This window comes from Lycorma delicatula, chromosome 2 (assembly GCF_047948215.1).
Source record: "Lycorma delicatula isolate Av1 chromosome 2, ASM4794821v1, whole genome shotgun sequence".
NCBI classification, from domain to species: Eukaryota; Metazoa; Arthropoda; class Insecta; order Hemiptera; family Fulgoridae; genus Lycorma; species Lycorma delicatula.
In genome coordinates, this window is record NC_134456.1 from 22,256,491 (window position 1) to 22,283,615 (window position 27,125).

The 27,125-nt window shown below is 29.7% G+C and overlaps 1 protein-coding gene across 3 annotated transcripts in view; it reads left to right on the plus strand.

Moving 5' to 3' along the window:
- Ranbp21 (exportin-5-like protein Ranbp21) overlaps nt 1–27,125 on the plus strand; it is a 116,772-nt gene that overhangs the window by 71,666 nt on the left and 17,981 nt on the right. For all 3 annotated transcript variants that reach the window (XM_075358449.1, XM_075358447.1, XM_075358450.1), the window contains exons 14-18: nt 1,342–1,572; nt 2,890–3,147; nt 5,732–5,855; nt 17,468–17,553; nt 22,156–22,382. In XM_075358449.1, coding sequence (XP_075214564.1) covers nt 1,342–1,572; nt 2,890–3,147; nt 5,732–5,855; nt 17,468–17,553; nt 22,156–22,382 — 926 coding nt within the window. The remainder of the gene's footprint in view (nt 1–1,341; nt 1,573–2,889; nt 3,148–5,731; nt 5,856–17,467; nt 17,554–22,155; nt 22,383–27,125) is intronic.

The window sequence follows — 27,125 nt, forward strand, 5'->3', positions numbered from 1 at the left end:
AATGGTCTTTTCTTATTTAATCAACGTGTTTCAACAAGTCCTCTGATTATTAAGTGCTTCCCTGAACTTTCTTTTTCTTCATCATGCACATTAATTCTGTTATTTCTATACCTTGTGCACCATTTTCAGATGTTTCTTTCATTCATTACATTATCACTGTACATAGCAACAAACTGTCTATGAATTTCAGTCATTTTAACATGTTTTATGGTTTAAAAAACGTTTGACTTCATGTATTTGACAGTTGGCGGCAACATTGATTTTCCTATTCTTTTTATAATGTAATAACTCACACATAATCAAAGATACTGTAATGTGACAACTTAGGGAAAACAATGCAGTGTGTATATTACTAGCATGGCCATAAACGACACAGGTTCACCAATCTTAAGGAAAGAAAATTCCCAGCAGTCTTTACTTTAGATGTTTCCCTCGTAAGTATCATCATACATTATAGTTCTTAAGGCTATTAGAAAAAATATCTTGTGAGATACTCTTAAGATAATTTTTAATCATGTAATTTCCACTAATATTGATATATTTCTTTAGCACTGGCTTTAGATAAGCTTTTACAGCCTAAAGAATGCTGTGTTGGCTACTTTTGCATTTCGTTCAGTATCTTGTTTATATATAATGTTTGTTATCACCTGGATAAGCTATTAACCAATCAAAAAAAAAAAAAAAAGCTAAGTTGAGACTGAAGTAGTTGCTACTATAATTCATCAGTTATTCCTTGATAAGTTGAGCTGTTCGAGGTCTGTTACTACCGTAGTACAGAAGCACTATTTAAATCAATATTTCAGAATATTTTCTTCAAATTGCAGTATCAATAGACCTTGTTGCAGTGTTCTTATTATCACCATTTCTAAAAATGGGATAGAGCTCTTGTTAGATATAAGTACTGTAAACATAACAATTATTACCAAGGATATAATCTTAAATTTTTTTATGAAGTTAAGATGTTTCCTCTGCATTAAATTATTCTTAGATCTGGGCTAATAGTGGTGGACTCATGATCTGTCTGGAACAACAATTCTATATGACAAACATGTGTTATTACAAGCAGGAAATATTTCCTTATGAATATCCTTCACCACAAAATATATGTAGCTGGATTACCCACATGTAATGAATGATACCTTTAGAAACTGTTTGTTGTGTTTAGCATTTTCACATCAGTTAGTATTCTGTTTACTGATTATGATTTATTTCTGTAAAAATAACTAAATAATTATCATCATTACTATATAATCTTTCTCTTTTAATTATGTAATAATTTCTTTATAATCTTTTGTATACTGATACAAACTTGATTACATAGGAATTTTTATTTATTTCAAGGTGAACTGCTGTGTGGATGTTTTACAAGCTGTTGTGAAGCGTTGTGTGTGGCCTGATGATCCAGATCGGGCATTAAGAGGAGGTTTTGTCATTGCGCGTACCGAGTCTTGGAATCCAATTTATCGTAATCCTGCTGCACCACATTTCTTACCATTATTACCTGGTCTTTTAACTCTTTTGCAGTGCTTCAATGCACTTTGGACACCACAGGCAATGGCTCTTTTATCTGAGGTAATTTTTTTTTTGTTTTTTAATGTGAACTTTAAAATTGAATGTATTGTTGGTTTTTTCAGTAGGTTTTAGAATTTAACTCGTTCCTAGGCAGTTATCAGTATGTTTCCAAACAATACTGGTGGTATTTCTTTGTGCTAGAATTATCAATGTATACTTTCATGACAATGTATTACTGACCTGTTGAACAGTAAAAATATGGATTTTAATAAAAATAAAATTGAATAACATCAATAAGTTAACATTAAAAGAGTTATTATATTAACAGTAGTAGTAATAATATTGGTAAGCAGTATTTATTTTGTGGAATATTTAGAATAAAGAATGTGTTTATTGCTGATGTGTTCTGAAATTGCACTAGTATGGTGACATTAAGTGATTTTAATTGCCACTAATCATCCAATTCAATCATGTACTATGAAAAAATACATTGTCTTAAATAAAGATGAAACTAGGTTTGAAATGAGTGTTTGGATATAATAATAGATCTCGGATATAATAGTAGATCCATGGCTGTAAAACCAGAAAAATATAACTAATCATGTTACATGCATTCTATCATAAATTATATAGCAAAAAATATTTACTAGCATCTCTGTCCCAGCTTTGCCTGCATAATATGCTTACTGGAGTTACCTGGCACGGTCAGGGGATGTTTAGCCAGTCAGGGGATTGTGCCCCCTGGCCCCCCTGTGAGAATAATAATGATAAATAAAAATTTAAGCCTGTTAAATTTATAAAAAAATATTAGTGTGTTGCAATTTCTTCAGAGCAATAGTTTGGTCAGTACAGGACCCAAAACTTTGAGTGATCTAAGAATATGGGTTTCAAAATAGTTGGCCTCCATCTTTGAAATATTAGTTATAACTGGTTACCCCTATATACAGTACCTGGCTGTGGTCATTTAGCTGCCATGCCATACACCATTGTATCCTTCAAAAAATTGAAATAAAAACCCAAAAATGGTTTTCAGATTTTTATTTGAAGAGTATTTGCAAGCCCAAATTAAGTTATCTTCATTTGTTACTAAGAAATAAAGAAAAGTAGCGAGTATCAAAAAAAAAATTCAAAATCCATTTCAACCTCTTAAACTTAAATTTATAAAAATCTAGAAATTAGTTTGTAGTTATTCACATGAGAATTATACATACCAAAAATCAATTTTATGTTCATTTCTTACCTAGAAATTAAAAAATAATTGCCGGTTTTCAAAAAATTTCAAAATCTATTTTAACTTAGAATTACAAAAAATCTAGTTATATAATCATAATTTCGTTTTATTGTTTTAATTATTTTATTGTTTAATTTTTTTTTCAGGGTTACAAAAATGCACTTGGCATGTTGGAAGTCGAACGAAACAATCTGTTAGGCATTGTTAATCAACTAAGTCTAACAGATTTTGATTTATTCCAGCGACCAAAAACTCCTTTGCAACGTATGCAGAACTTTCTTACTACAGTTCATGATAATTGTTACCACAGCCTTGGTGCTGCTTTTCCTTCTATTGGTCGTGATTTGTATCAAATCCCTAATTTAGCTGAATCATTAATAACTACTGTATTTTCAAATTTAGAGGTAATTAAAAGTTAAAATTTTTTTCCAGTGATTTGTACTTGGAGCTTAATTGCTTAACATATCAATATTATTAAACATAACATATGGGTGTTATTATATAACTGAAAAAAATTCAAATATTAAGAGAAATCTATCAAACGTAAGATATAGTGTAGTAAGTGAAAAACAGGTAAACTGTTGGAAATGTTGATAATCAGTATTTTTATCACAAAGAATTTTGAATTAACTTTTTACAAACCTAATAAAACTAAAAATAAGGTGCTTTCTGCTTTTACATACGTAAGGCTTTAAATTTTTAATAAATATGATGCTCGGCTGATAAATTTTACACACTAGCATGCTACACGGAGACAAAAGGTAATATTGAGTTGGTTGCAACAGCACAAGATAGCTAAAATTCCCCTTTACAAACCTATGATAATGTGTTGAAATCCGTTTACCAGTTTGTTTTCAGTAGCAGTTAAAATGGGAGTTGAGTACAAACAATATGTCAACATGGTTAAAATAGCGGCAGTGACTGAATTATTAACAGCAGAAAATGTGAATCCTATGAATATTTTTCATTGTTTGAAAGCAGTTTACGGTAGTGAAACTGTCAACAGGAGTATTGTGAATAGTTGGGCATTGAAATTTTGCGAATGTGAAGCTGGTAAAGTAACAATTGAGGACGCACCTCGCAGCAGATGACCAGTTTCTGTTACTGATGAGAAACGTCGAAAGGAGGTGGACGATTTGCTTCAAAGTGACTGGCAAATCACCCAGCAATGCATAGCTATTCATTTAGGCATAAATGAATAGCTATGCATTGCTATTGAATAGAAGAACTAGTTGGCCATATTATCGAGTGATTGGGTTACTGTAAAATCTGTGCAGTGTACAGATACCATGCAAACTCTCTGCAGGCTGAAGTTTGAGCCTATCCTGCATCTGCCATATTCGCCGGATTTGGCTCCGTGCAACTTCCACTTCTTCCCTCATATCAAGAGGGGATCTCAAAGGTAATCATTACACCACTGATGATGAGGTGAAGGAAGCTGTGGCCACTTGGATTCGAGAAAGATCGCTAGAATGTTTCAGTGACTGAATACAAAAACTTGTCACAAGTTGGGAAAAGTGTATCAGTGTAAATAGGGATTATATTGAAAAATAAATACTGCATTTTGTAGCTAAGGTATTGTACTTTTATTCATTTTTTATTTCATTCCAATATCTCTTCATTCCCATACTATGCATATATGTGCAAAATTTATCAGCCTTGCCTTGCAAAATTACTCAGATTTAGCTAAATAAAAGCATTTAATTGAAATTTTATTTAGAAGTATTTAATGTAATTTTTTTTTTTAGCAATGGCTATATTCAGGGGGTCTGCAGCCTAATTAAAAATGTAAAAAAAAAAAAAACATAAATTAATGATCATTAAAATAATTTAAAAGATACCTTCTTAGATCTATAAGATACCTTCTTATATTGAACTTTTTTTTTTATAGAGTGCCTGTTTAATGTACTACTATGAGGAGCATTGCAAAATAGCTGTTAATCATTAATTTGTAGAATTACATAATTCCTGGCTATATGTAAGTTTTAATCCTTGAAAAATCTACACAAGTTAGTAAAATGTTCTCACCAGCTTTTTGTGAGAGGGATCTATGATCTCCTGATATGCCGATAATATGAACCAAATTGGCAGTCAAGTTTACCATATATGGCACACCAGGTTGGTGTGAAGAGGAAATGATATTGCTAATAATTGGATGGAACTTGCTGTACTACTTTTGCTATGATTCAAAATGGAAATTTTAATCTTATATATCATAATTTTAATCATTTAAATTTTAATTGATACTTAATGCACTAATAATATTATTATTAACAAGGAGTAATAAAAAAATTTAATTGATCACTTGCACCTGATCATGATTTAAGGATCAAAAGACACTTAACTGGTATGCTTAATTAAGTTATTTGAGGTTCATTTATTTATACTGATGTGAGAAAAATCAATAAAATACAATGAATATTATGGTTGAGTATTAATGAAATATATAAAACAGTGTGATTAGACTGTGGGAAAATATGCATATGTGTATAGCTACAGAAATGCAATTATACAGAAAGTTTGAAAATTTCTGGTCAACCTTGAAACTAATGGTCAAGTGATATATAATTTTCATTTGATGAGAAAATTGTAATACTTTTTTACAGTCACTGTTTTAAAGCAAGTCAAACAGTATTAATTCCATTCAGCATTTTATTCAATAACCTAAATAGTGTACACAGTGATCTGTAAAAAACTGTCCATGATAACAGATCTTTAAATAATTGTATTAAAACTAAATGATGTTTTGCTTTAAGTGAAGCGATATTATTTGAAACATAATTAGGCAGATTTATGTAGTACTTTTTTAATTATTTTTATTTTACTAGTTGAATTTAAACATGAGATAGAACTGAAAAATTTGTAAACTAATCAAATCCTAGCAGAACTGAAAGAATAGTTTTGTTAATAATATACAGTTTTGGTCATATTTCTGTTATTGAAGGCGATTGTTGCATTGTGTATCTATCAGCTATTATTTTATTTCAGCACGTGTCAGATTATCGACTGAGGCCAATTGTACGTGTATTTCTTAAACCATTTGTTTTGTCATGTCCAGTCAACTACTATGATTCAGTACTTTTACCTGTACTTGCTCACTTCACACCATACAGTAAGTATGTTTTTTTATTTTCATTCTGTGAGAAATTTCTGAACTATTGTGTAGGAATAGTTTATTTTAGGTTATGTTATGATTTATGTTTAGTTTGCTGTCGTGATGTTGGTATTCTATCATGATCTGTCCCGAGACCAAAATAAGGTTATGAGACAATCATTGTACAGACATATTTATGAAGGTGAATCAAATTATATCAGTAATTTTGCCATTCTACACAGAAAGCAGTTCTGAGCTGTATTGTGAAGCGAGGGGTTAATGTTTGATGTGTTAGAGAGGGGGAACCAGCTTGGTTAGCTCCTGTGCTCTGTTCTATAGTCAGTAAAGCCATGAGTGAACAAGAGGTGGTTCCATCATCTGTTGCACAACATATAATATTACGTTTTTGACTAATGAAGACATTAAACTTGCAGAAATTTTAACTCGTTTAAAGGTACACTTTGGGAACACTTTACTGTCCCAAAACCAAGTGTATAATGTGGGCCAGACAATTTATGGGCGGGCGAAAAAAGTGTAGAAAATGAAAGTCATAATTGATGCCCAAAGTCAAGACTCGTAGCTGACAACATCCATGCCATTTGAGAGCTTATTGAAGGAAGGTGATCACCAGTTCACTGTTAAAGGAATCACACCAGAATGGGTATCAGCTGTAGGAGTGCTCAATCCATTATCACTGGTCATTATTGCTGAATATTATGAGACATTTACACACGAATTGGCTCTATAAAATATAGAACTAGGCATGGGGTTTGTGCTTCTGCAAACTTGGTTGGCTAGTTTAGTTCAAAGGGCAAATATGTAGGACATTCAAGATGTCAGGATGAGGCCTGCAGCAAAGGAAAATGCTGAGTTATAAATCACTTGTGTAAATGTCTACCTTTACATCAGTGGCATCCCAACAATAATAGAGAAGATGATGTCATTACAAGTAGTCAGTCACAATGTGGAGCATTTGAATGTCCAACAATGTATCTGTTTTTGTAGTTATTACAAAATGAAGTGAAAAACTAAAATACAGCATGTCTTTAGATGACAATGTCCAGTGTTTTCTAACACAGTCACATACCGTCTCAGAATACTATATTGGCTTGCATGTAGAAATTTGAAGCTGTCAATAGTTTTGACATGAAGCATAGAGCTTCACAAACTGTGTGTATGCCATAGATCCAACAGAGAGTGAAAAAAGGTTTTTTACATGCTTGATGCTTGTATTTTTTACCACTCAAATTTTTGAATTGAATAGAAAAAGTTTATTTCTAAGATCAGATTTTACCCTTACCAATTGCAAGATGTCGAAAAACTTTATTTACACCAGAGTTAAGGAAGCACAAATTGCTTTGCACTGCTGTGAGTGGTTTACTAAGGGGAACTCAGGCATCCTGAATAATTTTCTAATGACTGTTGAAGTAAATTTCTTCTTTCAGGCTTCATAAACAGAATCTGCAGGCTGCATAAACAGAATTTGGTCACAAGTGAACTCTAATGAACAGCATGAAATATCATTAAGCTCTACTAAAGTAATTATTTGGTGTGGAGTTGGGGTTTTGGGATAGTAGGTTTTATTTATTTGAAAGCTACATTAAAGTAACAATAGATTGTTAATTCAGAATGTTTGTCTCATAGGTAATAGATAGCATGTGTCTAGTCATTACTTTGTAATGATTCTTCAGTGCTATTCTTTTGTCTGTAGTAAGTGTTACTTACTACTTTTTTGGATGTTTTTAAAATTGTAACAGAGCAGTCCATGTAAATTAGATCCACTGCGTATATGCAGGGAAGAGTAGGGCAGAATAGCATGTGCAACTATTTTGAACCAAGTTGCCATGAGCAATTGTTAATAGAAGTTTTTTAAGAATAAAAAAACTTCAGTAATAGTGGATTGTTAATTCAAAATGTTATGCATTAAGTTGAAAGGTTTTGTAGAACCTCAGTAAGTCAGTTTGGCATTGACTCCCAAACTTTACATTTGCACTAGGATGGAGCAACAGCCCATAACTCGTGAAACAGTTTGGCCATTGTTTGTAAAATGTTCAGAATTGTTTTCTCTTGTTGTGGTGATATTACTTACATTACTTGACCTGCTTGGTTTTTTAAACCCCCGGGACCACTATTAGGTATTGCTTCAGAGGATGAGATGAATGATTTGTAGCATGTGTGAAAATGCCAGCCTGACCGGGATATAAACCCCCGGGACCTGTGCATGAAAGGCTGAGATGCTACCATTTTGGCCACAGAGGTTGGGGACCTGCTTGGTTGCCCAATCTTAGTGTACAGAGTATTATTTCCTGTGGCTATTCTTGAAAGATTGTATATTATGGAGACAAAGCACAACTGTTCAAGAACTCAACAAGGTATTGTAAAGAGGTTGCAGCTTTTGATGTGGAATTAGGTGTATGATAACTTCTAGACATGCTTGCAACAATGCACTAGTATAGAGGACATCTGCTTGATGTCATTTTCAAAAAATAAGTTTCTAGTCTACAGATAATAATTAGTACACTTACATACCTTTATATTATTATACTTTTAGATTAGTATACTTCCATATATTATCTTGATTATTTAAAATATCTCTGTCAGCTCACACTACCCCCTACCCTGTTTACAAAGCTGTGTAATAAATATATAACACAGTTATTATTTTAATGTTGTCTAGTGTGATGTAATTAATAGCCAATGTAATGAACACGAGTGGGCGGTAGCGATGAGGCACAGGGACTCTTGAACCCCCGAGCAAAAAATACTGAATCCTGACAGGATGCCCCACTCGGAGTGTCCCCGTAGAGGTATTTGCTTAAAGGCCGAGTCTGGCTTCCAGTGTGGGGACCCAGGGATGGCATTGCCAGGCCTGGTGGATTTTACTCTGGGGGTTTGGTGCAAAGTAAGATCCGACCGGCAAGCCGAGACAGGGAGGCGGCTCGTTAGAATATAGGACACTCCCCTCGACTGTGTTATAACTGCAGGATCTGGTCCAGGGGTGAATGTGAAAAAATGTAATAAACAGCTTAAGTAAAATTTACAAATTTATTAAATAATTATTTTATAAATTAATTAGAAAGAATTATTTATAAAATAATTCATAGATTCCAACAATTACTATATTTTAATGTCAAATAAAGCATTTTCATTAATGCATTGTGCCACTCAGATTTTTTATGTAAGTGATATTGATGATGCATTACCTAATAATATTAAAGTATTTTATTAATTAATCATTTTATTAATGATGATGGATTCATCACTTCTTTTTAAATTTGCTATTAGATGGCTATAATGCAAAGTTATTCACATAAAAAATCATATAATCTAAATTTTTCATTTAAAAATATAATTCTTTATTTATACAAATTAAATTTAGTAGGTGCATAAAATTATATTAAGTGTAAAAATAATACATCTATTTATGCAAAATAAACTTATTCAAAATATTTAATGAAAACTCTTATTATTCAGAAGAATTTAATGAATAAAATATTATTTATTGAGATTTTTTAAAAATCAATTTTACATTTTGACTTAAGATATTATATATATATATATATATATATAATATTTTATAAGCAGCATAGTCCATGGCTGTGATCAAAGTTAAAAAAAAATCAGTTATTAATTTTTATTACAACATAGTAAATAAAAATTATGACAAATAATAGTTCGAATCCCTGAGTGAAACTGAAGTTATCTCTTTATTGTAAGTTCTGTTTCGTACTCTGCTAAATTATTTGTGGTCAAAAGAATAATCTACTAACAAAATGTTAGTATCCCATGTCCTTGATCAGTTCTAAGATATGTGATCCATGTTGTAATTCTGGGATGAAATTGAACCAGATTAATTAAGATGACTGCAAGATTTTATTTTTAGGTAGATTTCATAAGAAAGCTACCTATTGTAATGGATACCGTGATTCAATTTCTGGAAAATTTCAATATATCTTCGCCTTTCACATCCCCCAGGCCCCAAAACCACCATCAGTTTAAAAGTTTATATATATATATATATATATATATATATTTCACTTTCTTGTGGACACAATAACTGCCGTAATTTTGCGCCAATCACTTTCAAATTAATACATTGATACATAAAATATAATGACCCAAAATCTTGGTCAAGTTTGTTAATGGGCAAAATCAGACCATGGGGATGGAAATTTGAGGGCTTTTTCAAAGAAACAAAATATCACTAACTTTCTGATTAAGTAAAATATTGAATTCAATGAAAGTTCCTACTATTCTTTGGATAAGGGCCTAAAACTTATCTAAGTAAAGTTTTTTGATATCACCAGCCATTGGCACAGGGGGTGGAAAAAATGGGGTTTCAAAGACAAAAAATATTGTACCTTCCTTAATAGGCACAATATCGAATCAGTTTTAAAGTGGTCGTTAGACCTCTAAACATTACCTAAAACTTTTGTCTGAAACAATTTTTGATATATCCAACCCTTACGGCAAGGGATGACCAAAATGTTGCTGGAATTTTAAGAAGATGGGGTTTGTCATATGCTAAACATGTGAAATTTTTTTTCACATGCAACCATTGTTGTATTGAATAAATTTGAAGTTTTTCTATCAATTTAAGCTGAAAATTTTTATCACCTACTTAGCATCGGTGAAATCTACCTCCACCTTTCGGTGTGCCGAAAGGGATTTTTTTTAATTTTGAAAATATCTTTTAATAATTATTTTTAAAATAATAATAATTTATTTAATAATGGTCTAATCATAGTCTCAGGATCTTTCTTCTCCACCACATATTACAGAGTACGGCCTGCCAGTTTATGTAGAATTACGACCTGTTCTTTTCAAGAACAGGTAGACATTTAATTGCTATTGTAATTTTAATGCACAACAGTTTATATAAGTAATCATGATGAATTGGTGTAAAATTTTTTCTTTAATTTATATTGTTACTTACGCACAATAAAGCATTTTAAAAATTTATTGTAGATATGTAAGAATACAAACTTAATTTTTTCTAATATTTGAAGTGAACAAATATTACTTTCTATTGAGTAAGCTGTTAACAAGTATTAATAAATAAATATACAACTTATCAGGTTCAGACATTAAATTTACTTGAAACATTTTGAATAAGTATTATTTTATTATAAGTAATTTATTTCTCTATGATGTAATAATCACATATCCTCGTCAAATTCAATTCCATATTTTGTTATTTTATTTGTAACATTCTACTTTTTAAATAAATTAGTTTTACTTTTAATTATTCTTTACTGGTGTATAAGGAATAATAAGCTTTTTATAATTATTGTTTCAATGGTCATTAAAATGGTACCAAGATAAAAAATTGTGAACTTTCATCTAATTCTTATGCAAATTTCTGCTACCATAAATTAAGTGGTGTTGTAGGTAGTAGTTGCAGGTGTCTAGTCATTATTTTGTAATGACTCTTTAGTGCTATTCTTTTGTCTGTAGTAACAGTATTGGGGATACTTTTGTGCATGTTTTTAAAATTGTAGCAGAGCAGTGCATGTAAATTAGATCTTCCACGTATATGCAGGGAAGAGTAGGGTAGAGTAGCATGTGCAACTGTTCTGAACCAGGTTGTCATGAGCAATTGCTAATAATGTTGGAAATTTTTTTAAGAATAAAAAAAAATTCAATACTGGTATGTATTTCATGTATGAGGCTCGGCTGATAAATTTTGCACACTAATGTGCTACACTGAGACAAAAGGACCATCAAGTTGGGCATGGCAGCACATGATAGCTAAAATCCACTTCTACAAACCTGCGAATAATGTATTGAAATCCGTTTACCGGTTTGTTTTCAGTAGCAGTTAAAATTGATTCTAATATGTCAACATGGTTAAAACAGTGCACAGTGATCGAACAACAGAAAATGTGACTCCTACGAATATATTTTAAGCGGTTTATGGTAGTGAAACTGTTGACAGGAGTACTGTGAATAGGTGGGCATTGAAATTTTGGGAATGTGAAGCTGGTAAATTAACAATTGAGGACACACTTTGCAGTGGATGTCCAGTTTCTGTGACTGATGAGAAGCATTGAAAGGAGGTGGATGATATGCTTCAAAGTGACTGGCGAACCATCCAGCAACACATCGCTATTCAATTAGGCATATCTAAAGAACGAGTAGGCCATATTATCGAACAATTGGATTATCATAAAATCTGCGCAAGTTGAAGTTTGAGCCTACTCCACCAGGGGAACAGAATATGTCTGAACGCGCAAATGTTGTTTAGGAGAAATTTCATGAAAATTTTTATCAGCTCGAAATAGAAATCACGACATAAATATCAACTGATGTATTCACATCATTTTTGCAATTATTTACTAGAATAATTGATCTTTTAAAAAGTTTTGAAAAGAAACATTCATCCTGTTGAGTATTAGGTGAGAACAAAGGTAGCAACATTATTCCTGGTGAGCGATGACTCAAATACTCAAATTGCAAAAGGCAAGGGATGCATTACTGATAAGACGCATTGTGGTCACCAGTGTGCGAGTGCATCTCATCTACTCTATACAGTATTATTAGTTTAGTTGCGTTTGAGTAAGCAATAGTATTTCTTTGTTTTAATTGTTGGCCAGCTGCAAGTGCATTGTTTTCTTTGAATAATGAAGTAGTTAAGTGACTTTTAAATAGTGTTAAGTGATATACACAGTATTATAGTGAGTATAAAATATTGTAATTGTACATTAATTAACTATGTCGACATTTAAAAGTAAACAAGACATTGCTGTACATTTTGTGACTGGTGCGGCAGACGTAATAAACTTGGAAATGATTTAGGTAAATATACACTCAATTAAAAACCAAGAACTAAAGATCAAGCTAGTATTTCTGAATTATTTAAATAAATTATCTACAACTCATGTATTTTTATTACTTTTCTTTTTATAATTCATCACATACAATAAATTGGTCAGGAAAACGTAATAAACCCTCGCTTTAGTTTTGGGGAAATTTCTGACAAAAAATTGTGTTTGGGGGAAATTTCAGAGGTGTAACATTTTCTGCTCCTCTGTATTTCGCAGCCACCATACTCGCCAGATTTAGCTCCATGTGACTTCCACTTCTTCTCTCATCTCAAGAGGGATCTCAAAGGTAATTATTACACCACCAACGATGAAGTGAATGAAACTGTGGTCACTTGGATCTGAGAAAGACCACCAGAATTTTTCAGTGACAGAATACAAAAACTTCTCGCACATTGAGAAACGTTTATCAGTTTAATTGGGGATTATATTGAAAAATAAATACTGCATTTCTTAGCTAAGGTATTGTACTTTTATTAATTTTTTATTTCATGCCAATATCTGTTTTCATTCCAATGCTATCCATATATTAGCAAAATTTATCAGCCAAGCCTCGTATATTGTAATTTAAGTATATCTCATTTCTATTGTTTTTTTCATATACCCCATTTTATATCTAATTTTCAAAATAGTATTGTAGGAAAAGTGTTGTGTAATAAAAAATAAATATTCTAAATTTAATTAAATCTTGATTTTATTTATGATTGTAAAAGAACATGTAGTTGAGTAATGTCTGTTCAAAATTCTGAAAAACTTTTTTCGTATTTTATTAGTCTTTAAAGCCTAATAAATTACTTAACTAAAATAAAATATATTCCATCTGTGTTACAGTTAAATATAATCAAATTTTTAATGACTTTAAATTTCAACTTAGTCACCTTGCTTAATAAAGAAGTGTGTTATGAAACTTGGTTTTTAGAAGAATAATGTGAGTAATTAAATGTGGGAGATTTGTCACTGTTTTTATGAATCAAAGAAAACAAAGCACCAATTTTGATTGTGTAAAAATCCTGACATGGCCAAAAAAATCAGCCAATATAGGAAATTGCTCATTACATTTACTCATTTGATATTAAAAAGGTTCGTTGAAAGAGAAGCATCATCATTACTGTAACATAAAAGGACCGGTACTTATGAAAGCAACCATTCTTTATGGGAAGAGAGATTTGGGAAAAACAAAGTATGTAGGAATCTGGACTTCTATTGGACACATGATTTTACATGAACTGGTATTAAAAATCCCTCTTCTGACTGTGTTTGTGGATGTAGATTATCAAATAAAAGCCTGATTCTCTTAATTTGTCTTGCCATCTTATTAAAAAGAAACTCTTTAATAAATTGTTTATTATTTTAATGACGTTTGAAAACTACAGGTAGCTAGAAGTATAATATTGTAAAGAAAATTAAGTTTCTGATAAAATACCAGGAACAAGTTGTTTGTTAATAGAGCTTATAGCCAAGAAATAAAATTTTCCGTATGGTAGGTGAGTAAATCTTATGTCCCACTTTATCAATTATTGTAAATACTGTTTTGGATCTGAAGCTAAAAGTGAAATTTTTTATTTAACTTTTATTAACTTGTGACTTTTGAAATCAAAATTTATAATTTTATCAAAATAAAAACTAAAAATACAAGTAATTATAATGCAAAAATGTTTAATGAGAAACAATATGTTAATATAATAATAATAATTATTATTATTGTAATTATAATTATTTAAATAAATTTATACCTAATTTTATACTTCTCAAGAAAATTTAGATAATAACATATGTAATAAATTTTTAAACTTATCAAATCGTCAATTTTAATTATAATGAAAAATGAATAACCATTAATTCATTTAAATTCAACCTAATTGATAATAATAAAATTAACATTATTAAAAACATTTTGTAGATTATGAAATAAATTCAAACAGATTGAATGCTACAGATAAGAACAATTACATAGTATTATCAGCTATAATATCCAAAAAATTAAAAATACAAAATTTATTAATATAAACAGTCTTTTAATAATTAACTCTGATTAATCAAATACAGCAGTTATCATGTTCAAAAATGTAATAGATTAATAAAACAAAATAAATATTAAATTTGAGGAAATTAAGTAACTAATCTAACAAATTTCTAAAAGTAACAAAATGTTGAATTAAAAAAGTCAGATCTATTCTTAATTATAATAATTTAAAATATCATAGTAGATTATATCCTTTTGAACTGATTGCCCCTAAATTAACTAGATAACTAAAAATGTATAAATTAAACATTTCAATGCAACCTGTAATCGACTTTAAATCTGCCCCTATTATATTCTTCACATAAAATGAATTTACCTAATACATTTAATATAAAAAATGGTTACAAATTATTAAATATATTAAACAGCTTAAATGTAAATAAAGAAGTTAGAATGGTTATTTATTACAACTAATATGTATTCTAGTATACCTATAGACCATACCATTAAAATAATAAAAAATAAATTAAAAAGTAACCAAGAAGACCCAACATTTATTGAAGGTATCATCACTATTACAAGGAATATATGTCAACTAAACTATTTTGAATTAAATAACTGATACACAAAAAAAACTTCACGTATAGGATTTCCACTATCAGCATTTATGTTATAAATATATTTATTGAATTTTAAGAGTTAATTAGTAAATTGTATCGCTCATACACACAAAAACTTGTAATATGGTCATGGTATATTGATATTCTCATTATATGGTAATAAACAATGAACATCTAATAATATTAAAAAAATTAAATTCTTATAATAAAAATGTAAAATTAATAATAGAATATTAAACTATTTAGTTGTCAATATCAAAATAAACAAGGACAACCAAATTGAAACATAAGTATATAGAAAATCTACATCTAATAATATAACAATCCATAAAAAATAAGTCTTCCTTGGTTTCATAAAATTAACACGTACACATATGATTAATAGAGGAACCAAATATATACATAATAATAATAAAGAGTTAAATAATGAAATAACATCATACACATATAGTGTTTAAGATTGGATATGATACTACGTTAATTAATAAGATTTATTTTTTTTAAAAACAATCGAAACACAATAGCAAACTACCTTACTGCAAATACATAATTAGACACAAAAGAGTGAAAAAATTTATATAAAGTATCTATATGTTAATAATGTCAATGAAGACATTACTAAAACTTAAATAAAGAAATTTTCAAACCAGCATGCAAACCTAGTAATCACATAAATAATATTTAAAAAACAAAGTAATAAAAATAAAATAAGCAATCTGTGTTAGATTTGGAAAACTAAATGTAATTATTGTTATTGTATGTATATAGGAAAAACAAATAGATCCTTTAAAACTAAAATTCTTGAACATTATAGAAATTACAAAAAATAATAAATTAGATTTATCTAATATTGCAGACCATCTAATAAACAATAAACATTCTATTTTTAATGTTAACACATTTAGAAGTATTAGAAATTAATAAAGATGACATATAATTAAATTTGTGTATATTAGAAAACCTATTACTTATATAAAACAAACAAAATTTCAATTTGATAAACAATCGAACTGTGTTTGAGCTAGATGGTCTTATAAAAACTACAACAGATATGTAAATTAATACGCAATTTTCATTATTTTAGTATATTTTTAGATTTTTATTATGCAATAAAAGAATTATTTCAGTTTTGATTGAGGATGTGGGATCCACAAAAGTACTTTAATGATAAATTAAGGTAAGATATGTCTTATCTCAATATTCTGTACTAGGTGGGTTATTTAATAGAATTTTAAATATACAGTTACTTATGTAGTTTAAAAATACTAGTAGAACATTTTTTTTTTTTTGTATTTTCTATTGTAATGTTAGGAATGATTTCCCTAGTGATAGTCAACTTTTGAGATATCAGGAAAATATTGAAAACGTACAATAATATGGTACATAATGAAAATGAATGAACATTATATTGGAAAGTGAATGATGGAAGTAGATTCTAAGTAGTGCAAGGGGCATTGTAAAAAGGTAATTGAGATACTATAAAAAAGATATTAAGGAGAAAGATATTAAGGGGAAAAGACTGGAAGAAGAGTGATGCAGATTTGTGATGCATTCAGATGTTAATGTAATGAAGCGACTTGTCTTTGTGTAATGTAAAGTCTATTTTTAAAACAGTTTTGTATGTTGAGCCTTATCAGATAAAAAAAAAGAAGCAGATAAACATTTTCTTTTCATTATATCTAATTATTTTATACCTAGAACTAAATAACTGTAAATAGAACCATACTATTTGCAACATATATTATTATTTTCTGTAGCCTAGATATTAATAATTATCTTTTCTGTAATACATATGGTATTCAGAGGTAACCTATACAATTCAGTTTTGCGTGATATTTAGTTTTTATTCTGTTTTTTGATTAAAATAACAAAATTATTAAATTAAAATTTTGGTGAACCCTATCATATGTTGAAAAGTATATGCAAATATTCTGATAATTTTCAGGTAAGTGATATATGGGTGTGTGAGTGAGTGATGAAAACAAAGAGCTGTAAAGTAACTGATTAACTGGATTTATCTCTTGCTAGAATATGATATATTGACTGTAAATGTAGAAGTGGTTAACATCTCATTATTAAGCTAATATATTAAACATTTCTCTATTTGTAGTTTCATATTATTTTTTCTCTCTTCTTACAATTTTTTTAAAAGAATACAAGATTAATATATTGTTATTTTTAATGGTTTTTATGGGCAATATTGTAACATATTTTTTATTTCAGTGTTAACGAGATTGAGTACAAAATGGCAACACATGACCGAACTATTAGAATCTGGAAATATGGATGATGATAATACTGACACTCAGGTAAAGACAATGAAGATAAATCTATTAATTAATTTTCTTTTTGACAATAAGCAATCAGAAGGATCATTTTGTTTAAAAGCTTTAATTGCAAATTAATATGAATGGGTGATTTTAACCTTTCGTCTACCACTCAAAAATCAGAAAACTGTCCAACTGCAGAATTTCTTTTATTTGGTTAAATAGGGAATTAAAAATGTAAATTTATTTACGTTTAAAATTTTTAATGTAGAATTTGATGGGTTTTGTTTGAAAAGTGTTTTGGATGTAAGAAAATAGGAAATTATGTTACCCTGTATAAAGTAATCAACTCTGGAAGTGACTTGAATCCTGACAGATTGTAACCCAGCATTGGAATTTGAGTAGTGTAATAAAAACTACTTTTATTAAAATCATATTTTCAATTTTATTACTATGATTTGTTAAGAGATTGTTAATGTACATTATTTCCATTTTAAAAAAATACTTCATGATTTTCTGAAATTGAAGAAAGAATTGCTAATAGTGTATGAGACATAAATCTTTATTTTTTTATTTTTTTAACTAAAAAACATTCTATTGTTTTCATAAACAATAGAATGTGATAACACTTTTCTATCCTTGTAGATAGTAAAATAATATGAAAATAAAATTATTCAAATTGCATGCACATAGACCATGAAATTTCCCTGTATCCCTGTGACTAATGTACCTAGCTGATTGATTGAAGACAGTTTAAATCTACAACTTTTAATTTGTATATGTTATTTTACCTTTGATAATTTTAATGTATCATAACAATTTTTTTCAAAAATCAGATAATTTTTATCACTTTTACATCAAATTACTTTTTTTGGATTCCCTGTTATGTGAGGTTAGGACTACAATGGATGCTTCTGATTTGAATGGCATTGCCGTTTAAATATTTCATGAACTAATTTTGCTAATTCTCATTAATCATATAAGTTTAAATCAATGAATTACATTCAGAATCTTTGAATTTAATGAATGTCTACACAAAAATGTTCATTTGCTTGTAGACATTGCCCACAGCTGAAATCCTTGTATAGTAACTCCCATCTTTTGTCTTTTTTTAATGTATTTTTACTAAATAATAACTTATATGAAAAAGAAAGTTGTTAATTGTCTTAACTGAACTTATCTTTGAGATCATTAATAATAAGTGTTACATATGTGTTCTTTCTTCAAATTGTAATGGGCATAAAAACAGCAAAGTTAAGTGTTCTGTATCACTTTGTCCAAAGTGACTCATTTATCACTGCATTTTATTTCATAATAAAAATTCATTACTACAATATCATTCTTTTTTTTAAATTTGTCATAAATTTATTATAGTTTTATTTTGTATGAATTTGTGCTGATATTCTGAGTTAACAAAGTACAATTATTTAACAAAGATTCACTGACCCAACTAAACCAGATTTATGAAGCAATAAGATATACACTGGTCATCAGATGTATTTTTTCCTCTTGAACCTTTTTTATACCTATAATAAGTATTGGTGTTTGTTAAACCAATAAAATTCCATTTTGAATGACATCATATTAATTTGAATTTGGGTTGATGTTCTCATTATTCTGGTACATAAAGCAAGTAAATATCTGTTTTATCTTAAAACTATTATATATAAAAAATTATTTTGGAACAATATCATAGTTTTGTTTTCTTAAGGAATTTACAAGGATAATATAATTTTGTGATTTGTTTATTAGCTGGGTTATTTGGCTTTTTACAATTTATTTAAAAAAATATATATTTTTTTTTTTACACTCTTGTAACTCAAGGATAGTTCAAAAAGTTCAGAAATCATGAAATAATATTACTACAGAACAAATGCTAATATTATGTGATATTATAAACGGTTGACAATAATATTCCACGCCAAATATTGCTGCTGATAACAATTGCTGACATTGATTTTATTGACTAAATAATAATAAATATAAAATATGAATAGGATGTAAGCATCATGATTACATTAAACATGCATTTTATGCCTTTGCCTCGAGCTATATGTTGTACACCAAGTGGCTCACTTGCCAACAAGAGGCCATTGAGGGGGTATCAAAAATTAAAAGCATTTTAGAATAGAATGGTATTTTGCCACTGGGTGAAAAATAATTCTTTAAAAGAAATTATGTTATGGGTATGAAATATTACATGTTGCTATGTGCTTTTTAGGGCATGAAAAAAATGTTGTCACAAATAGGAAATCATTAAAACCAATAAAATAATGTTATCCGTTGACCATCGTACTCTTACCTGCTATTAACTACTTGGTTTATTATTAAGAATGCAGGAAAATCAACAATTATTTAACAATTCATATCATTTAAATTTTTACAAGTTTAAAAAAAAAATAGTTTAAAAAAGTTCTATAAAACAAGAATAAATATTTATGTATGTTGGTTAACACTGTAAATTGTATTTCTTACAATCTGATGGCTTCACAATATCTATGATAACTTGAATGAGTAGTATTGTAGATAATTTCTAAGGGTGTGAAATAAGGTTAGATGTCAATGGTTGAAACCATATTAGATGAAACTGATCCTTGTAAATTACTGAAGTTAAAAGAACATTAAGTGGGATTTTTTTGTATATTGTTTTAAATGTAAATACACTTTATTAGTGTTAAAGTTACCAATTGATGCATTAAGAAACAGAAAATTATTTAAACTCTTTCTTTTGTTTCACTCTCTAATACTTAGACATTTAACATGATATTTTTTTTCTGATGATCTCATTGTAAACATGTACTTGGAAAGTACAGTTGTTCATATAGTTGCCAAGTAATACTAGTAGATTGCCACAAATGCTCCCTTCTGCAGGTCAAAGATGACTGACACAATGTTTCCTTGTGATGTAGCTGTTAATAAAAGTTTGCTTGATGTGACAATAAAACATTTTCTCTTCGTAAAATCTTCTGAACGATTTGATAATTTTTAATTTTTTCAAAAAATGTTTTCACAACACAGTCAAGGAAATAGGACGGTAAGTATTGAGATCTGTCAGACTTTTATCTTTTTTTAGAAATGGAACAATATCTGCTTTCTTCCACTGCCACAGGTACATTCCATCCCAACATATCTGATTATATAGTTCTAACAATCTAGATTTTGCAGTGGTTCTTAGCTGTCTGATCATGATATAATTAATTTCATCCTGACCAGAAGCTGTATTGTCTTTTTTCTCCAACGCTTTTACAAGTTTTTCTATTTTGAATAGTACTTTATATGAATAATTCATTTTAGTTCTGAAATTTAGCAGACCCCCGGGCTCTGATTTTTGTCTTCTAAAAAAATTCATCATAGTTGGCCGTTTTGCTGGCTTCTTCAAATTGATTTGCTAGTAACTCTGCAATTTTGTTTGGAATATCTATAACATCATCTTCATATTGATGGTAAGTTATGGGAGTAAAGTTTATACATTCAAAACACAAATAGCCTTCACTTTTTTCCAAACTTCTGATGCAATCATATTTATGTTAATTGATGACACATATTGTTGCCAGGATCATTTTTTAGAATCTCTCATAACACTTTTTGCATACTATTATCTTATTATTTTGCCCTGTATCTTTTAAAGGTAATTAAATTTTCTGGTGTGGGTGTTTCTTGAAAGCGTTATATGCTTTTTTTTCTTCTTTTTTTTATTGCTTCACTTATTACATCATTCCACCACATAACAGGTCGCTTCTTGAGTTTCCTGGAATCTATCTTGATGCAAAGTCAAATGTAGCATTCATTATTGTATCAACATTGGCTTCGATAACTCCAGTTGTTTCAGGGAGTATAACATTAGTAGTGAAGGTAGTCCAATTTACCTTATCAAATAGCCATCTTTTGGAGATTGGATATAATTTTCTTGTAGCATCAGTTGTAATTTGCACCGGGAAATAGTCATTTCCATGTAGATCTTCTAAAACTTTGAAAATGTACTTCAGTGCTATCGATCCATCTCTAGCACTGAAAAAAGTTCCTGAACTGACATTTATAATAATGAAATCAGAATTTAATAGGTTCCAATTATCCTCATACTTACCTTATCACAGCTATGGTGACTCAGTAATACAAGACATGCTTCCTGATGTGTGGGTTGAGTTCAGCTATACTTAGGTGTGTGCCGTGCAGCAGTGGGTGCCACATTGAATATTTATGAATTGTATCTGTAAACTTTATTGTGAGTATAATCAAATGAAATTTACATTTGTCATTAGTCTTAATTTGGAATAGAGAGTTAAGAAATTGAATGTATCATTTTGAATTATCCTGTTATGCCTTATTATTATTATTGGTTTTTGTTATGATAGTCTATGGAATTTTGTGTGCAATTGTAATATGCTTTTCTTATTTCAGCAGTGAATGGAATAAAAAAGATCTTTTATTTTCTAAAACTGGCTTTGTTTCATCCTATTTGTAAAGAGTAAATTAATTGTATCACTGTCAGATCAACACTATTAGAATCAAAACAATAACTACTTATTTAGATTTCAGAAATGTTTCGTTTGTTTTTCCAGCTGAAATTTATTTTTCAAGCAGTATTAGATGTAGTGAAATAAAAGATTTTATTTTTTAAATGAATGTGTAAATATTATTGCTTAGGAAATACTCGACGATATGGTGAACAGGCAGTTAACCAGAGAGTATCAGGATTTAATGAAAGTGATGCTGGTGGGTGGTGGTAGCATTGATACAACATCTAGAGACAGTCCAGCAATGGAAGAAGATTCAGTAGATACTAGGCATACAACAGAAGTCATCAGTGAACTAGGACAGCGTGTCCTTAGTTGTGAACCAGTTCTGCAGGCAGTTACTGTTTACCTATTCAGGTTTGATATTATAATTTTATGTTTTTGTTTTAGAAATTATTCTAATAAATAACATATTGGAACTTTTGTTTTTAATACGTAATTAATGATCGTCCATACAAGGATGTATTTCTGCATGTGGATAAGGGTGTTATCACCTTCACATACAGTATGAGTTTCTTTATAGAAATTTCACTATAAGTCTAATAAATAATTTCTTGTTTAAATATATTTTTATAATGTTTGACCCATGGTAGAGAAAATATTTTAATTGAATTATTAAAGTACATTTTGTTTTGTAAGGTAAGTTTTTCAAAATTGTAATATAACATATTTAACCCTTCAGTGTGTTTTGACATACTGAGTATATTTATAATTTCATGCCCCCTTAGTGGTTTTCAATTTACTCTGTATGTTTTGCGACATCCCATCATATGCCACCCTCTAGTGACATTCAGGCAAACTATTTGAAACTGTACTGTTTTTAGCTGCATAGAGAATGAAACAAAGAATATTTTGCACTATATTTTTTCCATACGCCAGTTATTACACTCATATGTTTTGTATTTCATGTTCAGGTGGCATGACAAGCGAATTGTCACACTGATTTCTAATTACCATAATATTGAAATGAAACAGTACACAGCAAAATCAAATAAAACAACGATAAAACCCTCAATACTATTACATTATAATACAAATATAGGAGTTTTGGACCTATGTGATTAAATGCTCCAGAGTTAGCCAATAGAAAAAATGCAACACCAAACGGAATGTAAAATTTTTTTTAAGATTAATAAACATAGCTGCTAAAATTTGTGTATAATTTGGATGCAAACACGTCCAAAAGGTGACCATTTTTCATTTAGATTTATCCTGGTGAGTTAGCTCCCAAGTATAAACCCAGGGCAACAAACCAGCCAGTATACGGTCGCCCATCAACTGAGCTTCAGCCTGCAAGACTGGCTGAAAGACATTTTATTGGAAATATTCCGCCATCTGACAAAAAAGGCAAAGCCCCAAAGAAGGTGTGTTGTATGCTCCAAACAAGGTAAAAGGAGAGACACAATTTACTGGTGCCCAGATTGCAAGGCTGGCCTGTACCTACAACAATTTTTTTTAAATTTACCACACTTAAATCAACTTTTAGTGAAGTACACTTGCTATATGCAATTTTATAACAGATAAACCACTCTGTAATATTATGAAAATATTAATAATAATAATTAGTCTTTCTTTTTTTTTTTAGTTAGTGAAAATTGAAATTTAGAAAAAAATTCACTTTAACAATATAGGAATTAAAATAAATAAATTTTTGTTAAGTTTAAAAGTATGAGATTTGATCAAAAAGTAACAAGAATTTTTAGTTTTCTCTGAAAATATTTATTCACTCTTCAATGTTTATCACATCCCCTTCAAAGAAGTCCACTTACATCATTGTAGCTTCCAGTTTGAAAAACTCTGGTGAGAAACGCTTCTTTGGGTATTGCCTTGAGATTTCACCTTTATCTCGTACATACATTGTTGAAAAACATTGACCCTTGTGTTTTTTTAGGTATGGAAAATAAGAAAAAGTCACAGGGAACTGTCTAGAGAGTTGGGTGGTTGTAGCATACAAGTTGTGATGGTTTGTTGTCATGGTACAAAATTCATGAGTTGCGCTAAAGTTGGGTTGTTTTCTCCAGATTGCCTCAAGCAAATTGCTTAAAACTTCTAGATAGTACTCCTTGTTGACTATATAACTTTGGGATAGAAATTTTTGATAAGAATTTCATTATAGCTGAAGAAAATGGTTTGAAGAATCTTTACATTTGAGATCGGTCTTACATGTTTCTTGTCTTGGCTCTTCAGAAAACTTCCATTGGGACGATTGAGCCTTCGTTATAGCCATATCCATGTTTTCTCACTAGTTATGATGCTTTTGAGCAAGTCTGAATCATCAGTGATGTCAGCAAGCATTTATTCAGCGATGGTTACTTGATGGTGTTTTTATTGAAAATTTAGCAGTTTTAGAATGAACAAATTTGGGTGCCATTCATTTAATATTCAAATACAGTAAAAATTGATTCGCATAAACCATATAAAATTCCTGTTTCTTCGGCATTCTCTCTGCTGTTGATTCTGCAATTAGGAAGCACAATTTCTTCCAACTTTTTCAAAATTTTCATCAGTGATTGATGTGCTAGGTCACCCAGACCTCACATCTTTGATGCTTCCTCAGTCTTCCTGAAAGCATTTGTACCCTCATAAACTAATGATTATGACATAGAATCGTCACCAAAGGCCTTCTTTAACATTTCAAATGCTTTGCTGCACTTTCCGTTATTAACACAAAATTTCAGACATGAAATTCTCTGATCTGACAGATTGCCATACAAAAAGTCATTGGAACACCAGTTAAGTAGTATATCTTGTTGTATTGCTCGCCAGACACAAATTAAGCATTGCTATTGGCTGATAATTAACACGTATATCACTAACAGTACTATCAATACACAAGAAAACAACTCAGTTGACAAGATGCAGCTTGCGCTATTAAACAATTCTTGTTACTTTTTGATCAGACCTCACGTCATGAGGTTCCAGGTTGCTGAATAATTATCAGATTGTAAGTAGTGAGTATTTGTATCTTTCTCAGGATCTATTTTGATTATTAAGTAGATGTGAATTAGTGATGTTTAAAAAGAACAACATTTAAAAAGAACAACAAGATTTTAAGATATACTTAATTTTAAATCAGGAATTATTTGTAAAAGTAATCCAAATAATGAGATACCAATTAATTTTTATGATACTTATTATTATTTCTAGCATACATGAGAATTATTTCTAGCATACATTTTAAGATAGATAAATTAAAAGTGTATGTTTTATCTTTCATCATTGATACAGGTTCTCTTTCTGTAGGATGCTTTCAGTAATACAAAGGTATTTAGTGCTTAGTCAGCAATACGCATAACTGTATATTTCAATTTCTGCTTTTCAGTATTTTCCAAGAAACTTAAAAAAGCAGATAAAAATATTGAAAAAATGAATTTTATTAAAAATGTCTGTAATAGTACTCTTATATGATATATATAATACATTAATATATGTACAATTAATTGATTGGATGAATTATAAAGTAGTGATGTAATACAGATTGCAAAATGATCAACTTCAGATAGCATTTTCAGTTTTTACTAAGTTTTGAACCAAGTGTAGAAAACACTTTATTAGCTTATTGGTTGTTCTCTTCATCCACTCCTTAGTCCCTTTTTGTAACAGTATATAAACAGAGCTAAATTTCATTTTCTTAGAGGCTGGATATACCATTGTGTTGTACATAGTATATGTCTTGCATATATATATATATATATATATATATATATTACAATGATAAATGTATTTTTATGCTATAATAAATAAAACAAGTTATTCTTGTCTTATCTGTTATTATTTAGTATTAACTTTGTCACATAAGAAAATATGGACAATATGCTGTTTATAGAACTGTTATTATAACATAATAATCATTTTAATAAAACATTGTTCCGTGTAGTACACAATAGCAGACTATTAATATGGTTGCAGGACTAAGTCTGATAGCGAGATTTCAGATTTGTCAGCTAGTAACACTGACTTCATTATCAGTTTTTATTGAAAATATAGTACTAGTTATGACTAATAATCCTTGCATTAAACACTGTTCTAAGAATGTTTTTTTAATTATAATATTTGTATACTTTATTTAATATTTATATACAATATTTATATCTATTTTCTGATGTAGCTTATATTCCTGTCAGATATACTTGTTGATTGTGTTTGTGAAACTTATTTTAATGACATATCAGTCAAATATAAATTAGACTTTTGATTTTAACATTTATTAGTAGAGAATAAAAATACTGTTGGTTTTCTACACAGGTTCCCTGAAAGTCTACTCATTTTTCCAAATAATACAGGGAGCTTATGAATTTCTTAATAAAAATTTGAGGCTGTGTCATAAGCCAATAGTGCATGAACTCCTCTGCTTCGTTTCTCAGGAATTGTTGTCCTCCCAGTATCTGCTTCAATGACTCAAACAAAAAGAAATTGTAGGATGATAAATCTAGATTATACATAGGATGTTCTAAAGTTTCCCCAGTAAATCTTCCACTATCCCAAATGCTAATAACTGTGTGAGGCCTAGCATTGTCAGTAGGAAAATCACATCTCTGATTGGCTGACACCTTTTGTTACTATAAGCCTTCAATTAGTCCAAGAGTTGGCAGCTTTGTCTATGAGTAATAAGCAGCATTTGCAGTGCAACATTTATAGAGAAAATCAATGAGCAGAGTAATTCTCTTTCCAGTCCCAAAAGATGGTTGTGGGAACTTTACCTTTCTATCTGACAGATACATTTTTGCCTTTACAGGGCAAGTCTCTCCACTCGTTTGGTACTCCATACCCACTGATTTTGACTCAAGATTGTAGTAATAGACCCACATCTCAACATATGTGACTATTCAGTGCAAAACATTTCTTTCTCATCAAAATCTATCCAGCCTTTGGCAAATTTCCTATAGGCCCTGTTTCTGATTTTGGATCAAATGTTTTGGAACCCACATCACACAAACTGCAGAAGCTAAGGTGCTTTGTGAAAATGGAATGGGTACTTTCATGACTAATACTAATTTCTAAAGCAGTTTCATCACCATAAAGTGGCCAATCGTCTTGCTGAGGTCTGGATCAATCCAATGGTGTCATCAGTCACACTTGCCCTTGATCACAATTATTTTT